Here is a 19,961-nt window from a genome sequence, read left to right on the forward strand (position 1 = left end):
TTTATTTTTTTGAGCAGTATAAGAAAAGCCAAACCTTTAATTATTGTGCATTTATTCAGTGGGGGAGGACAACCCATGTGGATGAGTAGTAGTTTTAATAAAATCTTCCTTAGCACAAGCAGGCAGAAAGATCCTTGACTTTATTCTCTCTGGATGTTCATCTTTAATTCTTGGTCCTCTTGTAAACTCCGTTCTCTTTAGCTCCTCCTGTTGGTTTTCTGTAGGATTTAGGTCTGTGGATTAAGATGACTGTGGTAAATTGTTAATGTTATCTCTGTTGAACTATTTCTGTGTAGATTTGCTTCATTCTTTATAGCTCTCAAGATATTTTAATGCCCTTTACTATATGGCTCACATGAGGTGGTGGAAGATAAATTATAGGTTCTTAGCCTAGTGGCCATTGTCTTACAGAAATGCACTGGGTGAAATCATTGATTATAAATAAGATGTTTGTAGAAACTCTGTGCAACATAAGCAAGTAAGTTATAAATTAGTGCAGCACAATACACCGTTGTGCAACCAGTAGTATCGCAAATGACTGCTCAGATGCATTGTTTGGTAGGATTGCAGATTTCAATAATCACAGCTCGTATGGTTTAGATAGTAAAGCTGATGTGGACATTGTTAGTCATGATCGATATCGTCATTTTTCTATTTGAATCTGTGGTGTTGCAAATGCATCTATGGTGCAATTGCAACACCACAATTGATATTGTATAGCTCTCCTATGATTTTAAGAAAATGCTTCGGTTACATTTAATTTAAAGGCGATGTCACCAACCATCGTTCCACCAGAAATTTTCTCTCACAATTATTTCTAGTGGAAATAAGAAATAATTGTATAACTGAACAAATCTTCTCAACGACTGGATTTGTTTATTATTATTATTTTTTTATAATAAATTTCTGCTGCTGCATCAAAAATTGGTTGTATTTTAAGGCTTTTTACTATATATATATATATATATATATATATATATATATATATATATATATATATATATATATATATATATATATATATTATTTTTTTTGCCAGAGGTAAAAAAAAATTGTATATGGTGTATTAGGACTAGAGCAGGCAATTTTACTTAGTGACAAATAATTGCACAACTATAAGAGAACAAGCATGAAACAAAGAGCTGCATTGATTCTGCTGAGCTATAATTAGTTTTGTCCTCTCATAGCGCGTGTAGTCTTCACGCCTACCTGTCCCACACACACACACACACACACACACACACACACACACACACACACACCTGTACACTAACACACTCCCTCTGCTCGTGCTCGTGTCGCCGGTACTTCCTGTCTGGCGTGCCGGTCCTGAATGCTACCCACGTCAGTCGCAGTTAGTCTTGTCTGTGCCTCCGTATTTCCCCCTCCTGTGCCTCCTCCGCTCGCCCTCAGTCTCTCCAGTGACTGGTAGGTTACTCAGAGTTGGTCCCGGGCCTCATGTGTCACCACGGCTCCCGTCACCCGCTGCCTCTGCCACACCACACTCTCTGGCAACCGCGCGCTGCCCTGCAGTCATTCAATCACATACACACATTCTTGCACACACTTCCTCCACACAGCCGCGGCCCGAAAGTCCCCCTCATTCTCTCTTCTTAACATATGTGACATGTCCCCTGCCGACATGCCATTGGATTAGGAGGCTTTGATTGACAGGCGGTCCTCTGTGGTGACAGCTTCTGCTGCTGGGCCCACAGGCGGACAAAAGGATGGGGAAGAGGGAGAGGGGGGGGGCGGTAAAAGAAAGAAAGCACGGCAAGATGAGTGACACTGAGGTGCGTCCGTCAGTTATCTCTCATGCTCTCCTCCGATCTGCCTCATCCCTCTTTCTCTGACTAAACCCCATCCCTCCAATCCACACGTCACCTCCCCTTCCACTCGTCTTCTGTGTATGCAAGGCATTTAATTCGATGACTCGCCTTTGTCACGGAGCGTTAATCCACAGGCCGCTGTGAGCCTGCTAGCTGTCAGATTCCGGCTAAAATGAACCTTTTCTTGCCACGCAGTTGGCAGGGGGGAGGAAGCAGGTGAGAGATGTGTTTTGACAGAAGGCATGTGTGTTTGTGCTTTAGCACATTATGTTAAGCTCGGCTCTTGTTTTGTGGGAGGAAAAGGACAAGATGAGGGAGTTGTTGTCCCAGGGAGCTGTTAATCAGTCCTTGAAACTAAAAACAACTAATGAACTTACTGAACCCTGAATGTATATTTCAGTTATCTGGTTTTATTAAGATTTTTCTTTAAATTAAAACTTTATTTTCCAGTATATTGCTCCATCTTTCAATAGATTTTTCTTATGATGATAACTGCTAATGTGGAATCATTAACACAGAAGTGAGTTATGATGCATTAACCATCATAGCCGCCTTAAAATGTTATTTTCTGATGATGTGTTTACAAAGAAACAGTTGATGAATATCGCAGTAAAGGCCTTATATAAAATGACAGCAGCTGTATAAATTCATCTGTTTAGGGGACGCTCTGGCATTCAGCTTGTCTGAAAGTATAACGCTTTATCCCAGATGTAATTCCATTAGACTTGATTTGAGTCTTCTTTTGAAGGATACACAATTACCTTATAGCCATTAGACTCCAGCGCGCTCTGCAGGATGCCAGAGCAGATTTACTGAATGGGGAAGAGGGCTGGTTTTGATGCGATTTGCACAGTGATCAAACGGGAGTTTAGCGCTTCTGATTGGGGTTCGCCTGCAGAGGAGTTTAAACGACTGGAAATGCTTCATCAATTAAACACAACTGTTTGATAACCAGTTTGAAATGCTTCATCAATTAAACACAACTGTTTGATAAACAGTTTGTGGAGAGTAACTTTGATTTTAAGGTTACACATATGTAAAACATGTCAGTGTCTATATGATGACATTGGGCATATTACAGCCATACATTTTATGGGATTTTATGTGATAGGTCCACTGCAAATAAGGCATAATTGGTTGAAGAAATTGTAAAATATAAGGGAAAGGTTTCAGTTTTTTTTAAAACAAAAGATCTTTACAACTGTGTCGTACGAGCACATTTTTGCTCTCTACCAGCACCTCTGTAGCCTGAAAGTATTGTCCATTTCATTAGCAAAATAGCTGAATCTCTTTCTTATTGGATGAAGAGTGTCTGTCAACAGGAATTTTCAAGTCTTGCCTCAGATTCTCTATAGATCCCATCTGACAGGAGAACCTTTTTCCAAAGGTTTGCCGTGTTGCGGACATTGCTTGTAACAAGCAGCCTAGAAAACGTTTCATGGTATTTTTCCAACATTGTTACTTTTCCATATAATCCAAATTTACTGAAGGCATGACTAATAGTTGCCATTTTTTTTAGCTCAAATCTGTCAGATCGCCCACCTGAGCTGTAAATATCTGCACCTCCTCCAGAGTTACCCTGGGCCTCTTGGCAGCTTCCTTGATTAATGTTTACCTTAACAGGTCTGTCAGACGGCCATTTTCCAGCTAGTTTGTTGTAGTGCCATAGTCTTTCCATTATTAGATGATAAATTAAGACATGATCTGAGAAGTCTTTAACCTTCTGGGTTTAAAACAGAACCTATAGTTCTTTAACTGGGTTTGGTTTAGATGCCAAACAAAGCATTGAAATTATTTTTTTAAGTTTGCAAAATAAAGCATTTCTCATTACAAACCAGGTATAGGTATTTTATACAGGACCATCCAGTCAAGAGTTATACAATATATATTTTAACTGATCTAAATTTGCGGCTATTAGAAAAAAAGCAATATTGCTCGTTAGCTTACCACTGAACTGGTAACCTGCTTCAATACTGCTTTCCTCGTGCAAAAATATCATGGCAAGTCAAGTTCAGTTAATTGTTGCCATTTGTACACAAGGCCACTTAGTGTCTTTCCAAAGAAAAAACAACAACATAAAAACCTTTTAGGTTTTGCTTATAAAAAGAGCTGAATATGTCAAACACTTATAGACATTGGTGCAAAGAAACAAATTTTAAAATGCAATTTTGAATCCAAATATTAGTTAAAATTTAATTAACAGTTGTTTGAAACAGTAAAACCCAAACAGGGGAATGTATTTTACTCAAATGTCAATATTGTTAAAAAAAATAAAAGTCATAAAATTCTATATAACTGAGTCTGAAAATCTATGGCCAGTTGAAATGGAAATAATGTAGGAATCCTGCTGATAGTGTAACAAAAAAATCATCAGGTGGCTTTATTCCAATAAACCACATTTGGCCTTGTGTTACCGTGCGCCAACTAGGTTGAGTAAAGTGCAAATTCTCTGTGAATGTTTGTCAGTGCGCATGCATCTGTTTGTTCTTGATATGGTGGATGGATGGATGTGTTGATGACAGTATACCTCTACGCACCAGATGAGCGAGAGGAGGAGACAGATACAGGATAGTCGTTGGCTGACTGCCCTTGCTTCGGGGCTGGAGAAAGGATTAAGGAAAGCACAGAGGAGAGATTGTCTTTCTGGTCTTGTCAGGATTTGGCTTAGCATTTGGCTAGCTGTCACTACTGGCATGTTTAATACATAAACATATTTACACTCTGCTTCACATCCGTCTTTCATATCACGCCATCTCTCACCAGCAATCAACGCAGATAAAAACGGAGAAATTCATAGATGGACACTATCGTCTATATCTTAAGTAAAGACTGTGTGTTTTAGAAGAAAAAACACAGAGCACAGGATGACATTTATCTAGTCTTAGAGACCACAGCTTTTTGAGCCTAATAACAAGGTAAAAAGATTGTTTAAGACATTTATTATTGTTAGGTTAGAAGATGTTAAGAAGTGACATCCTGCCTCAGTTAGGTTAAGTAAACGGATGTTTACGTTTTTCATTTTAACATTAGTCGTTTAAAAGCTAAACTAGTTATCACACGATTTCATACAAGTTTAAAACATGTAGAAAATATTAAATCCTTGCCTCATGATGTTGGCTTTTAAAAAAGGTGTTTTTTATTTTATAATTTTACAAAAAACTCTTAAACATGACATCCATGTAAAGACAGTACAGTACACGACACAATTATAACACTCCTGGTAAAAATGTGTTAATAGCCTTAAAAACTCCTAAAACATAACATTTTTGTTTTTAGGTTATTTTTCTATGGCAAAAAAAAAATCCCACGTTAAGAAACATGTTTTAATTATTGGTCTCTCGCCGTTAATGCTTTGCATAACCTCATGTTCCCCATAGGACTTAATGTTCTCTGATAACATTCCAAGGTTAGGACATACTAAGGTAGGGATCTTTAACCACTTCTCAATGCCTAATATCTCAAGATCAGCTTTAGCTTCAGCTCTCCTCGGTTGGGGATGGATTTCCTGTTTGACATGACAAGTGTTTTCGTTCATAACGTTCTGGTATTACAAAACGTCCAGGATGGCATTCAGTCTAACAGGTTGTCCCAGGCATTCGGGAGAGAAATGGGCCCAAAGCACCACAGATACGTGGGGATGGGGCATTTTCCACAAATGTTTGTCATTTGTTTTGGGTTAGACTCACCAGGAATGCTTGTTACCAAAAAACTTGATCTTATACCCCTGTCACACTATTGAATATCTGGCTTTCATTTTCAGTGGAGTAGGAAGACATGATGTCTTAGAAAAATAACACTGCACCTTCGCCTTACAACACATTTGTCTATATAAATTGATCACGAAAAAAAAATTGCCACAGATTTGTTGGACACGACAAAAGACTCCACTGCATTTGGATTACAGTTAACACACAACATGTGTACCGTACATGTGCACCACTGCAATATCAATGCAACATAATATCAAGAATGGACAATCTGACGCTAGGCTATGCAGATATTTTACTCATTTGGGGATCCAGGATGTGAAAAACTTGTAGCTTGACTAACCGTCTGATTTATTTTGCCTCTAACTACCTGACCACTTGGGATTCTCATTGAGAATTGAAATTTTCTTCACATATGGTGAGGTGATCTTTTGACATGGAAAAAACTAACTATAAGAGGCCGTGGTAGCACATAAAAGTAATGTGCAGCAGAACACTGTGATTTACACACCACTGATCTTAGTATAGACATGTACGACTTAGAATAGGAGCACATCAAAAGCAACACGCATACTTCAGTGATGTGACGGGACTTATTGCTCCAGAAGCTTCCCCTTCATTTCCTCATGTTTAGACTCTCAGCTCTTGTTTTTGAAAGCGCTAGCTTACTTAGCAATAGGGATTGGTCTAAATGTGGTTTTAATCTAATCTGGCTTTAGCCCATAGTTCCAGTTAAAGCCCCAGTACGTTTTAGCAATCTCTGGATGTTTACATTTGTGATGGTAGGACAGTGAAACATTTTTTCCTGTCTTGGCTCTAAACAACTGTTTAGCATGTAGAAAAGCTTTGTTACTTTTTTTTTTACCTCTCTAACCATCCTACTCACTCTGAAGGTAGCAAGATAAACTTGAATCTTCATTCTTTCTTGTTTGTCACAGTAACAGTTGTTTATTTTTTTTTTTAATACTCTGACTGACTTTGGGCAAGTTTAGGAGAGCTGCAGTTTTCTTGTAGACAGACTTGATGAAAATCCGCGTACACGCCTTACTTGGTAGGTTTGCTCTGTTCACTTTCTCATTTTTGAAGAGATTTACTCAGGAAAACGGGAAGTACAGTCATACAAGATCTTAGACACTTTCATCAATTTGAAAAGTGAGGTATAAATTACAAAACACTTTAGATACATTGTTTTTATTAGAACTATTATAGGTCCCTATAAGAGATGCACTGGTGATTTTGTTAAAACAATTATTTCTTAATGTTGGCTTTTTTTCCCCAGAGAATAACTGTACTCAATGAAAAGTGTCCCCCCCTCCATCCAAGACAAAATTAATTATTTATAAGGATGGAGGGTTTCTTTTATTGATTCGAGAAAACTCTGAACCTTTAGGACAGTGGTTTTAACATTGCAGTTTTAAATGTACGACAATGCAGGCGAGGGGTTTCAGAGATGCATTTTGCTTGCTTTCTTTCACAACATGTTTAAATTTCAGAGGTTTGATGAAGATAGTTTCAGAAATCTCAGCACAAGCTGTCGAGGCAGCCTTGGGCTGAAACATGCCACAAGAAGAGAAATCCTAACTTTCTTCGTTATTCAGGCAATTTTACTGCTTTAATCCATGTTTCTGCCATGCCATTAGCTGTGTTTTTTAAATCTGTTTTCATGTGTGTGTGTGTGTGTGTGTGTGTGTGTGTGTGTGTGTGTGTGTGTGTGTGTGTGTGTGTGTGTGTGTGTGTGTGTGTGTGTGTGTAAGCTGCATATGGACACACTACACCCAGCAGTGCTGCTGAGTGGTAATGGTTGTGGCACGATGTGTGGGAGTGGGTGGGGGGTAGGCCTTGCGGTCTCAAAGCTGATGGTGGCATAGTGGTGGCATTTGTCAGCTTGCTTCTTCCGCTTGGGCTCCAGATTGACGTCTTGCTTCTTGGCCCTGTTCTGTAGCGGGCTAAAGGTTCCCGACTGAAAAGGTCAGACACTTACTGCTGTTTGCTTAACAGCATGTTACAGTTCCTCTCAGGGGAAACCGGCACACAACACAACAGGCCCGGCCACAGGACACACTCCTAGGCTTATTACTTTTTATGCACCTGTGAGGGAGTTGGGGTTTCTTGTAGAATAATTACTTACACGTTCTTGTTTTTGTATTAGTTATGTTTTGCAGGCAAGAGGAAGCTGGACTAAACTTTTACTCTAAGGGGTGTGTGTTTTTTATTTTATATAAATTGTTTGCTACACATTTACTGAAAGGCCTACTGAGAGGCCTGCAGTGCTTTAGATGTTGTTCTGGGTTCTTGTGCGACCTCCTGGACAAGTTTTTCATGTGCTTGATTGTGGCGAGCGTATCAATGAGGTGCTTCATTGATACGCCGTTTACTACTGAGAAGGTTCACCAACTTCCATTTTTTTCTTTACTGGCACAGGATACGCATTATCTGATGACCCCATGTAATAAATAAATAAATGCTATTATGAGTAAACAAAATAAATAATATTTGTCTGCTTTTCGTGTGGGGCATTAATAAGGGATAACCGAAGCTGAAATTCACGGACATCTCCCAGATATGCTGTTATCTCGCTGCGTATTGTGTAGAATGTAATTTCTGGTTGATTACTATATCAATCAACTCGAGGAATGACGTGAACCAGTGTGTGAGTTGATGTTAAAACTACTTTGCAGGCTACGGCCACAGCTCGGTGCTTTGTTAATGCCAGTGCTAGCTAGCTTTGAAACGGAAGGCTACAAACGGGAGGAAATGAGTCTTACTGCGCAGAGCACTGCACGATGTGATCCATTATTTGCATCAGTTCCTTCTTTTCAGCCATAACTTTTTGATGCTGTACGTTACGGGACGATAGGATTTTGATGGCCTGGGACTTAAAAGATTTTCTAGCCTCCATTCTTTGCCGAAAGCAAATAATAATGCGCCCAGGAAACCAAAAACGCTTAAACACGTATCGGATCCTGCCCATTTCTGTCCAAATCATAGCGATGTCTACCGTAATCACATTGGATTAATATTATCTCGTCAATTAAAAGTTCAGCACAATATAGTAGGTAATTTGCAGGGGAAATTATACTTTACAAATTACTGACATGGCTGATTCACATTGGATTAACAACGCAGACAATCTCCGCAATCATTAGAAATCGCATGTGGTCCCCAGGTAAAACTAATCCCGTCAAAATAGGACTTTAGAAATGACTTTGGACTCCCTTCCTGACCGATTGATGTCACTGACTTTGTTTCTCATCTTTTCTATGATATCTTTAGATGAGGCAAGACCTATTCCTCTTTGAAATATTTTAGCCTTCTTCATTTTGTCAGACAGGTTCAAATTGATGGCTGTATTGATTTTACTGTTCAGGTTATAATCAGGACCACATTTAAAGAGGGAGGCCATTATATTTGAAAATGGCGTTTTGTACTTTCTCAGACAATCTTTGTCTGATGCTGTGTGTTTGAGCCGTTATAAAAGTATTGTAGGTTAAAGTGAGTGCTCTCTGAAGGTTGTCAGTTTCTTGATCACACGGCCTTTTCTCTCTATGTGTTTGTGTTCAGACACTGGCGATTAACCGAGGGGAGAGTCTGAAGATCTTGACAGTGAAGGTGAACATTCCTGACAGAGTAAAGAGCGAGTTTACTCGGTGGTGCATCAACAACAGGTCAGAACACAACAATGCACAGGCACCTTCACACGCACAGACAGGCATTTATATAATGCAATAAAGATGTCAGGAGGAGGTCGCTTTACTCTCTTTCATGATAGCAGAGAGTATGGCAAATTGTTGTATCAGTAGAAAAATGTACAATCCTGATTAACTGTGTTATAAAATGTGTTTTGAGCTGACAGGCTGTTCTTATTGGTTGCATTTATCTTTGGAATTACCCCCAAGACCAAATACATTAGCCAAAATAAACCAAACATTTTTGTTTTGTTGCAGGTGGAGACCAAAGACCTTTGCCAGAGAGCAACTTAATGCGATTATCAGAAATGCAGTAGAGGATTCGTATAAAAGGCTTATTCTGCCTTTCCTCACTCGAAGCTACAGGTATTTTTATTATTAACTTTATTTCCTGTTTGATGTAAAATAAATGTTTGCTTCTTCTGTCAGGATTCTGATATAAGATGTTTTGGTCAATTGACAATAACGCAAACAAAAAGTTGAAATCTATATATTTTTAATATGCAGATTAACAAAATTGGGCACAATTGTACATACGTGCGAATAATTGGATCCTTGATATGTTTAGGATATCCATCAGAGACAATAGTCGTATACATTCACCACTTCGGTTGTGTGGTTAAGGGTTTGGGTTCTACCCCTACCTCTTTGAAAATAATCTAGTTTTCTTACTTTTTACCCTTATAATAAAACAAGAATATGCGCGTGCCTCTCATTTGTATACCACAATTTGTGCTTATGCTGTCGCCTCTCCTAGTCTGATTATCTTTTCGTTTGGTCCAACTCCTTAGAACTAAGCTAACAAGTGCAGCGGAAAAAGAATCAATCACCATGTTTGTGCGAAACCTCCGCCAGCGTCTCTTGGTCTGCCCAGTCAGGGGCTGTGTCATAATGGGGGTGGACCCTGGCTTCAGACATGGCTGTAAACTGGCTATCCTGTCACATACAAGTAAGTAACACCCAGTCTATCCTGTTCACTCTGGACATAGCATATTCCTTACATGTTTCCATCAAGAAGAACTTGAGAACATGTGTTCATAGAAGAAATTCTTCTTTAATGTTCTGACTTTAAAGCAGCGTGGTGTAACTTTTAGCCACAAGCAGAGCTAGATCTGTAACTTCCAGGTTTAGTGTCCTTGAAGGCCAAAGACAAGGCCACATTCACCCCTCTGTCAAATATGTTTTGTTGCCTAACAATTACTTTTAGCCTGGTAGTTTAGCATTTAGCTTCTAGAAAACTGAAAAATATAGACTCGGACATATTCTGTATTCAACAGACTCAAAGATAACTTACCAGTCTAACAATAACGATGAGAAAAGAGAATGGGTCTTGCATCTTTATTGCTCTTTCATCAAACACAAATGGGCAAATTCTTTTTGACGATCCACTCTTGTTTTTCCTCTGGAGCGATCCCTGTCTCGCTTTCTCTTTTTGGCCTCCTCAGACATAGTTTTCCTCTTTTTTTTTCTTCCCTCAGCCATGACAAACTTTGACTCGCGGATGAGAAAAGTGGAAGCACGTAAGGTTAGCTCTCGTGTTTAAGGGGAGCTCAGACTGCTGTAAAGCGATGCGCTAAGTCACATGATCTGTGGGTCCCATTCAGCAACGTGTCTGACCCTCTCAAGTTAAATAGGCGAGTTTTTGAGAAGGGAAGCCCGCACAGCCCATCGATACGCGTCAGGTTCTGTGTATTGACCCGAATACCCTTTTAATATATCTCAAACTAAGCTAAAACATTGGTCAAAACTTACACAGTGCTGTTTTAAATATCACAAACTGGTATGATTGTTTTTACATTACAATCAGGTATTGAAAAGAAAGTGCGCCCAGGACGTTGGTTAATAAAGGGAAATGTTGCTGCCTGCCACTGAGGACAAGTTTACAGAAAGAGTGCAGTGATGTCAACAAATTTACCTTAATTAAAATGTGAATTTCTTAAAAAATGGCTTGAAAATACAAAACTACTTGAATTTGAAATTTGGTGCCTCCTTTTGCCTAATTCTGCACTGTAATTGACCTTTAATAGCAGAATCGTCAACATCCATTGTAGGTTTTCTCTAACTAATACCAGAAAATGAATGATGCCTTTAGTGTTTTCTAGGCGAAAAAGCCTGCTTTTGACACAAAAATTATTATTGTATTCATATAACCTGTACAGAAACACTCTTATACATAATCTTTTATCGACATTATAACACAAAAGCTTAGGACAGCATCTGTATTTATGATGCTAAAGTGCCACAAGTCCACATCAAAATAAAATGTCTTCTGGGGGTACATGAGAAGAAACAGACTTAATTGCATTCACATTGGTATTCATCATCGTCGCTGTTAGACTAAATCCAATGAGAAAGAATCACATTTTAACTTATAAAAATACAACTCTAAACAATGAGATTCGGGCCAGTCAGATCTGTCAGAAATTGTCTATATAAAAAAAGGTTACATTGTATCTTCACCTTTGCAATTTAATGAAGAGGAGTTTAGGATATTGACATGATTTCTGAGATTTTCCAAAACCCACCCAGGCATCTGCACAAAAATCTCTGTACTCTAAAAGTACACCTTTGTTATCCAACTGTACTAGATTTAATACAGTAACAAGATGGTTGTCCCTGATAGCAGATGCCAGCTGGCCTGACCTTAGTCACGGCATAACGTCGAGCGTGCTTTACGTCTTGGCATGTGTCTCAGAGTGAGTGGCTTCATGCTGTGTGAAGGGATGTCCCCCCTCAGGGTGACCACGAGTCATGCTGGCACACAGATGCAGGCATATATCAGGTGTTGGGTCCATCATGGTGCGGTCGGAGGTTTGTTTCTCTGTTTTTATTTCTCTGCACTCCATTTGTCTTCTCTGACAAAACAGCAAAACCATAATAGTTGCCCCTGCTGAGGGGGCTTAGACAGTGCCTCTCTTACGTTGTTGAATTACTTAACTTGTGGAAATAGTTTCAGCTCTAATGAAAACTTTCCAATAATCAATAGCGCCACCTTTTGATCAAATACATGTACGACTTTTAACCAGAGGAGACTGTAATATTCAGCGGCGTAGGACCAAATTTGGCCAAATGGTTACATCCATCAGAGGAGCACAGTTATGGAACACACTGCCAGCTCATGTTAGGGGCTGTGCAACCTACATAAGTTTTTAAATTCTCCTTGAAACATTGGTTGAAAACTAACCAGACATGTGTTCACAGGTAAATTGATCTGTTTCCATGTGCCTTTTAACCTAATTTTATTGTGATTTTATGTTATTGCCATCTTATCTGTTTGTGTTCGCTCTGTTCTCTCCCGTAGTGTCTTGTTTAATGTTCTCTGTTCTTACCTGCCTTAGGACAGCGGATGCAAATTAGCTGTTGTGCTAATTCTGGCATATTTACATTAATGCTTTATGCTGACATGTTGATGAATGCGCATTGTCCTAATTCAAATAAATAAATAAATGAAAATGAAATAGTGGGTGTTGTTTAAAATTTACCGCAGCATTCTGGGTATTCTGTTTGTCTTTGTTTCAAGGTCAGATCCTGCATACTGATGTCGTGTACCTGCATAATTCAGGACAGCAAAGAGAAGCGGAGAAATTGCGCCACCTTTTGATCAAATACAGGTACGACTTTTAAACACCTAATGCCAAAAGCAGAATTATGTGTCGAGCATATTTTGAACTAAACTGGCTAAAATATTATTAACGAGAAAATAGTACAATTAACATTATTAATTTGTTTTAATGTCATCTTCTTTCTTACCTTTTTTTTTTTCTCTTGTATCAAATAGTTGCACCAAGGTGGTCATTGGCAATGGTACTGCTTGTCGTGAAACTGAGTCCTTCTTTGCTGATCTCATCTCTAGACGTTATTTTCACCCGCTGGATGTGTCCTACTGGTAAGGTCTCAATGCAGTACATGCTAGTTACACATGATGCTAAGTATAAATGCAGTTCATTAGGATTCTGTAAACAGATAATTACAATGCTGTAAATATAATATAATATGTTATAATGTTTTACAGCATTTAAGCATAAGCTGTTATTTTTCCTTTAAAAGCCCCTAATAGTTCCTTTCTACCCTGTTGCTATTTTGCGACTTATAGCACAACAAAGCCAATTAAACTCATTGGCAAGGACATGGCTACGTTGTCTGATTAATATTCAATCTTTTTATTGCACCGACTCTAATTATTATGTAATATTATTAAGCACACTATAGTGCATAATTTGCAGCAATTGTGAACCACCCATTTATTTTTTTCTGATATTTCTATGTTTGAGCTATCATGAGATGTTCACTGAAGTAGTTTGGATTTGTAAAGATTTATTTCAAGTACTCAAAGAGTTGGACTATAGCAAACATCCAGATAAAGAATGTGCTAGTTGTACGAGGGATGATGACGTGTGGGAAATTGATCTAATATGAAAAAGCAAATACATTTCAGAGAAAAATGTATGGCTGAAACAGAGCAAGAAGGAATGTGAAAAGTAGGCAACCAATCAGAAAAAGTGTGGGGGAAGGAGACACACTGGATGAGATGGAGGGAGACAAATTGGAACGTGTCCTCAAGAGAATACCTATTAAAGCCATCTGGACTTTGTTTCACTTTAGTCCAATTAAAGAGATGGTTTGTGGTCCAAGTCTCGTTGGTAACTAAATCCAGTCCAAGCTTCAGAATAGAACTGCACAGAACCTCTGTCCAAGCATAATAACCACTGGCCGCCGTTTGCACCATCTCCTTTACTCACTGCTGAGTTCCATGTGTGTTTGTTGACTCGAGGTTAGCAGTGGGACCACAGCTTAAGTTCAGTCTGAGCTCGATTTGAATGTTTGTAAAAGCTGTTCTCCTATACTTTTAACTTCATACATGTGCACGGGCGCCAGAGGTCATACTGTAGGTGCAACGTGTACTTTGTTTTTCTAATGTTACATTTTCCTTTTCAAAAGCAGAACCAGAGAGGAGTATTGACTGAGTTTAAATCCAATTGATTATTTTTCCATAGTTCCTGTCTCCTGAGTTTTTACACACACACACACACACACACACACACACACACACACACACACACACACACACACACACACACACACACACACACACACACACACACCACACATCTATATCTATCTATATATATATAGATATATAGATGCTCCTGATCAAAATCTTGAGATCAGTTTAAAATCTTTTATTTACATTTTGTACCGTTGGATCTTAAGAAGGTTCTAAGTAGAACTTCAAATTACAAAAAGAAGAAATAGGAACAAGACATCAAAAGTTATGAGCAGCCAATTTATTGAAAACAACAATTTAACTCAAGTAGGCTGTTCGTCAGGTGATCAAAAGTGACCACAGCTAAAAGAAAAAAACAAACAAACACCTAAAACAGGAATTAAAATGCCAAAAACGGACCCATTAATGGGTAGCTCCACCATGATTGTTGATCACTTTGCTTTGACATGCTTGATGCAAGTGTTTCCAAAAGGCTAGTGGCCATGTTGCTCCAAGTGGTTCACGAAGGGCATCCACTGTCTGGAACTGATATCCAACCTCCCTTGCCATCCATCTCCAAATGTTCTCTATTGGATTAAGATCAGCTGATCACGCACAATAGTCCAAAAGAGCGATGCTTTTCTCCTGGAAAAAAGTCTTGGTCAGACGGGCGCTGTGAATTGTACCTTGGTCCTGCTGAAAAACCCAGTCAGTACCACACAGACGACGGCCCTCGATCATGAGCAATGCCCGCTGCAGCATCTCCACATAGCCAGCTGCTGTTTGACACCCCTGCACAACCATCAGAACCATCAAGGTTACATTTTTTCCTCATCATAAAATAAAACTTTCTTCCACCTTTGAATGTCCCATGTTTGGTTGTACGTCGCAAAGTCCAAATGGACAGTTTTGTGGCATTAAAGGAGACGTGGCCTTTGAAGTCATTTCTTGTTTTTGAAGCCTTTCCTTCGCAGGTGCCGTCTGATTGGTTATTGGGCTGCAGTCAGGACCAGTAATGGCCTTAATTTGGGACGAGGATCATCCTTTGTCTTGAGGGGCAGCCATTCGGATCCTCTGGCTCAGTGCCGGTGGGATTTATTTGGGTCTACCACTAGATTTCTTTTGTTCCATAACCTTGTGGATCTTTTAACAAATGCCAAATGACTGTCTTACAGCGTTCAACCTCAGTAGCAATGGCATGATGAGAGTGGCCTTGTTTATGTAGCTCAGCAATCCTACCACGGTCAAAGATGGTGAACTTTTTTGCCTTTGCCATCCAGAGATCTGCACAGTGTGATTACTTGACAGTAAATGACATGGAATCCAAATTTTGCATAGATTTTGGCTTTTAAAGGCTGTGGTGTTAAACTTTTGTTTAGCTGATGAACGGCCTATTTAAGATGGATGGATGGATGGATGGATGGATGGATGGATGGGGGATGGATGGATGGATAGATAGATAGATAGATAGATAGATAGATAGATAGATAGATAGATACTTTATTGTTCCCACGGGGAAATAAGTCTTGGACATTGTACACTAAACAAAGCTGCTTCAACAATTAAATACACTAAAAACAGTAAAAATCGTCTGAATAAAATAAACTCGTAAACAAACAAGTAATGTTTGTGTGTGTATGTATATGTGTATATATATATATATACATATATATATATATATATATATATATATATACATGTTTACATATGTAGATATATATATATCTACAACCGATATCTACATCTGAGTGTTGCCAATGACAACGAAAATAGGGTTTTACTCTTCCAATAAATGATCCATTGATTCTTCCGATGTACTCTTGTGGAAACGTCTTATTAATTACATTCCTCCAGCGGTCATCTAGTCAATAAAAAGTCAAACAGTGTGTATTTTAAGTATAAATAAGCATAAATTGAAGGCTTCAGAGGTTTGTTAGAGAACATTAGTGAACAAACGATATCATGAAGACTCAGGGAGAAAATGATGAGAAGATTTGAAGCAGGTTTAGGTTATAAAACAAAATTTAAATGCTGAAACTCTCACAGAGCATTTTTTAAATGGAAAGAGTAGCACAACCGTAAACTTACAAAATGAGACTAAAATTTAACTTTTTATTTACCAAACACTAGGCCTTTTAGACAACTAACACTCCACATCACCACATTTGGTTTTAGTCTATTACCGTACATAAAAACAAAATGAAATTCATTAAGTTTGCCGAAATGTGAAAAATGTTTAAAGGATTTGAATACTTTTGTAAGAAAAGGGATATAACTCCAAAAACAGCAAGAGTTTTCGTTGTATGCTGGAAAATCTCTACAGTATAATTAATTGATCAGGATTCTGGTGCACAATTCAGTGACGTTTAACATGATGTTATGCTAAAGTAAAAAACAAAAAACAGTTTCCAGTTTTTTGTTTTTTTCCTAGTCATGTTTCTACATTCAGAAAGCTCAGAAAGGGGAAGAAAAACCGCCTTACACGGCTCTGCTAAGTTTCTAACAGCTGCTATCTTTACATAAAGCTTTAAGCAGCAGAAACATGTGGGAAGTATCTGCTTGAAATAGATATTGACCTAATAATGGTTTATATGTAATATTTATGTGATATACAGTATGACCATGACTGGTGAGATCAGCTGCTTGAAATAACAATGTCAGACTAATGGTTTTAGTTCCTTATTGATTGTGCTAATGCTGTGCTTTGGGAAGCTTTACGCAGCCGTCGTTACTTCATTCCTGCTACTCGTATCTGTGTACCAATGCAAACATATGGGCTCATGTAGTTAATAAAGCCTCTTCCTGCTACTCATTCCTCCTTCTCTGTCAGCCTTGACTGCGGTAGTTCATTAAAGCCCTCAACCTCATTCATGCCGTCTGCTTCCTGTCTCCCTGCGAGTCGTCATTGTTCCTCCTCCCCCATCCATCGCCGTCCTCCAACGCCTGTCTCTCTCTTTCTGTTCTTTCGCCTCAGTGCACAGCTTAAGTGACAGCCAGCGATGGTAGCCTGTAGGACATCCTTCCTTGTAATTTTGTATGTTTAAGTGTGCTGATGTTAGCAATGCATGTATAGAAGCGATTACTGCATAGATGCCACGTATTTTTGTGTCTACATGTTTTGCGTGTAGACACAAACATGACTCCTAACAACTAGGTGTCTTTTGTCCATCTTACCCAAGTTGCCTTTTTTAATCTACAGTTTTTAGTAAGATTTGTGGCCCGTAGCAGACGATCATCCATATCTATAGTTTATACATTGCTTCTTTACAATATTCTCAGAAGTGTAGGAACTTTCTAACAAGGTATCTATGCCTTCCCTGAGGTTTAAATATTTTCTGATCTAGATCTGCGGTTCCCAAAGTGATGGTATTGACCCCCAGGGGGAGGTGTTGATGGTCGCGTAACAGTTCTTATAAAAATACAACTTTATTCCCGTAATATTATGACTATTCTCACAGTTTCCAAACAACGTTGTCACTAGTCTTCAAACTACTCTTCAAAAGATGAGAGACAAGAGGACGTGGCAGATGGTTGTTAACACTGAACCTGGCTCTTCTAGAGGTTTCTTCCTATTAAAGGGGAGTTTTCCTTCCTGCTGTCACTACAGGCATGCTCGCTAATGGGCGAAACACGCTGGTCAGTGACTTGATGCTGGGCTTCCTTAGATAGAAAACTGTTTAATCAGTTTAAACATTAAACTGAATCTGACTGCTTTATAACTGGGATCAATTTGGAATGTATGTAATTGACTTGGAAACTGTCTGCACAATGCGGTACCGCGCACGTGACGTCACCGTCTCAAGAGCAACGCCCCTTTTGCCGCTTAGGTAGGGCATACAGGAGAGAAAGCACGGATAACCCAGCTATTACAAGCGCAACAGAAACAGCGATATGACCGACTTTACAGCCGTTAAACTTTCCCAAGACGATGTCCCAGGCGCACGGATTACTGGTCGCACTGTCGAAGAACACACCAACCTTCAGCTCAAACGATGGCTTGAGGTTCGAGGGTTTAAAAAGACTGGAAAACTGGCCGAGTTGATGAACGGTAAGCTTTGTTTTTTTTTCCCTGCGCGGTGATCATGGCAGCGTCGGCCGTTTTTTTTGTTGTTGTTTGCAATCACCGTCCAGGAATGGGTATATGTTTAATGTTTGTCTCATTTGAAATGTTTTTGAGTAAGCTATCCTGGTAGCAGGCTATCATGTTAGCGCCTGCTACCATGATAGCCTATATGCTGTCATGGTAGCAGGCGCTACTTTATTAACATGTCGGCCACCAAAATACTCTTACCTTGACTTGATGTCGCTGGAATTGGGTCAGGATGTTCTTCGGTTGTGCCCTTTCCTCCGACAAAATGCTTGCTACATATGTACTTGAATTTGGTAACTTTTTCCGGGTTGAACTGTTGTGTAGGCCGACCGCCCCGGTCCCAGCGCACACATTTCTCCTTGGCAGTCTTGAAGAAAACATCCTTCATATGCGGCCGATCAGCGTAACTCGAGTCGCTGTTGCACGTTCCATAGCAACAATGTTTAAAAACCATGGTCTTAGATTTGGAAAAAGCAGTCGTTTACCGAGTAAAACCAAGGGTAACGCACGTCTCTTTTACAGCGAAACAGCGGCGGACTATGCAAGGTTGCCCTACTGCGTACCACGTGATGTGACGTCATCGTGACGTTGTGTTTCTAAAAATAGCTCGCGCGCGGTACCGCATTGCATTGAATTAACTTTATTCTTCTGTAAAGTGTCTTGAAACAATATTTATGGGGATACATAATAAAACAGAATTTAAATTAACTTGTCATTCAAATTTTCCAGATATGTAGTGATAATGTATGTTGAGGTTTAGAGGAGTAGCACTTACTGCTACCTGCCTAAACTTGCTAAAACCTCTTACACAGTAGCTGTGAAAAAGCAAGGCAAGGCAAATTTATTTGCATAGCACATTTCAGTAAAGAGACAATGCAAAGTGCTTTACATGATTAAAATATAGGAAGATAAAACAAAATGAAAGCAAGTAGGAATAAAATGTAGAAACAAAAAAGAACATGGGAGAATAGAAACTAAAAGCAAATATTAAAAACAGTTGGACTACAAAGTTGAACTAATGGTGTTTCAGTAAAACAGTTTAACTAGAGCAGTCGAAGGCAATCCTAAGCAAATGTGTTTTTAATCTTGATTTAATACAACAAGTAGGAGCTCTCAACCCGATATATCGTCAGCATGCAATATGAAAAGGGAATGGAGGTAAAAACAATCTCCCAACCAAGTCTCTATAACAACCATTAGACGCTCTGTACAGGCCAGTGTTTGCTTCCTTTAGATGACACACCAGGAGAAGGCTTTTTCTGTCCTTCTACCTCGAACATAACATCCCAAAGCTGCTGAGATTTGAACTGAAACTGCGTGATTTGGTCAGATGCTGCCTGGGCTAATCTTTTCAGCAACAAACATGTCAGATGAGTCTGGTGTATGAATATATTGGAAGGACCCTCAAGGCCATTGTTAGGTATGGTGGAGGATCTCTGATGTGTGTGACAGGTTTTGTCCACAAAGGAAACTTTGTTGTATTGCATTACATCAAGGGTTTGAAATACCGGGAAAATATTTTATAATAAACTAAAAAAATCATCATCATTGGGTCTTTCAGCAGGATAATGTTCCAAAACAAATGATTAAATCAACACAGAAATTGTTCATCAGACAAATCTTTCTTCTCCATTTGCCATCTCACCCCCCTGACCGGGATCCTGT

General features: G+C 39.1%; 1 protein-coding gene across 2 annotated transcripts in view; it reads left to right on the forward strand.

Moving 5' to 3' along the window:
• Window positions 1–19,961, forward strand: part of srbd1 (S1 RNA binding domain 1) — a 74,295-nt gene that overhangs the window by 9,100 nt on the left and 45,234 nt on the right. For both annotated transcript variants that reach the window (XM_012865012.3, XM_012865013.3), the window contains exons 10-14: window positions 9,098–9,201; window positions 9,481–9,588; window positions 10,014–10,171; window positions 12,743–12,833; window positions 13,001–13,108. In XM_012865012.3, coding sequence (XP_012720466.2) covers window positions 9,098–9,201; window positions 9,481–9,588; window positions 10,014–10,171; window positions 12,743–12,833; window positions 13,001–13,108 — 569 coding nt within the window. The remainder of the gene's footprint in view (window positions 1–9,097; window positions 9,202–9,480; window positions 9,589–10,013; window positions 10,172–12,742; window positions 12,834–13,000; window positions 13,109–19,961) is intronic.

This window comes from Fundulus heteroclitus, chromosome 22 (assembly GCF_011125445.2).
Source record: "Fundulus heteroclitus isolate FHET01 chromosome 22, MU-UCD_Fhet_4.1, whole genome shotgun sequence".
Taxonomy (NCBI): domain Eukaryota; kingdom Metazoa; phylum Chordata; class Actinopteri; order Cyprinodontiformes; family Fundulidae; genus Fundulus; species Fundulus heteroclitus.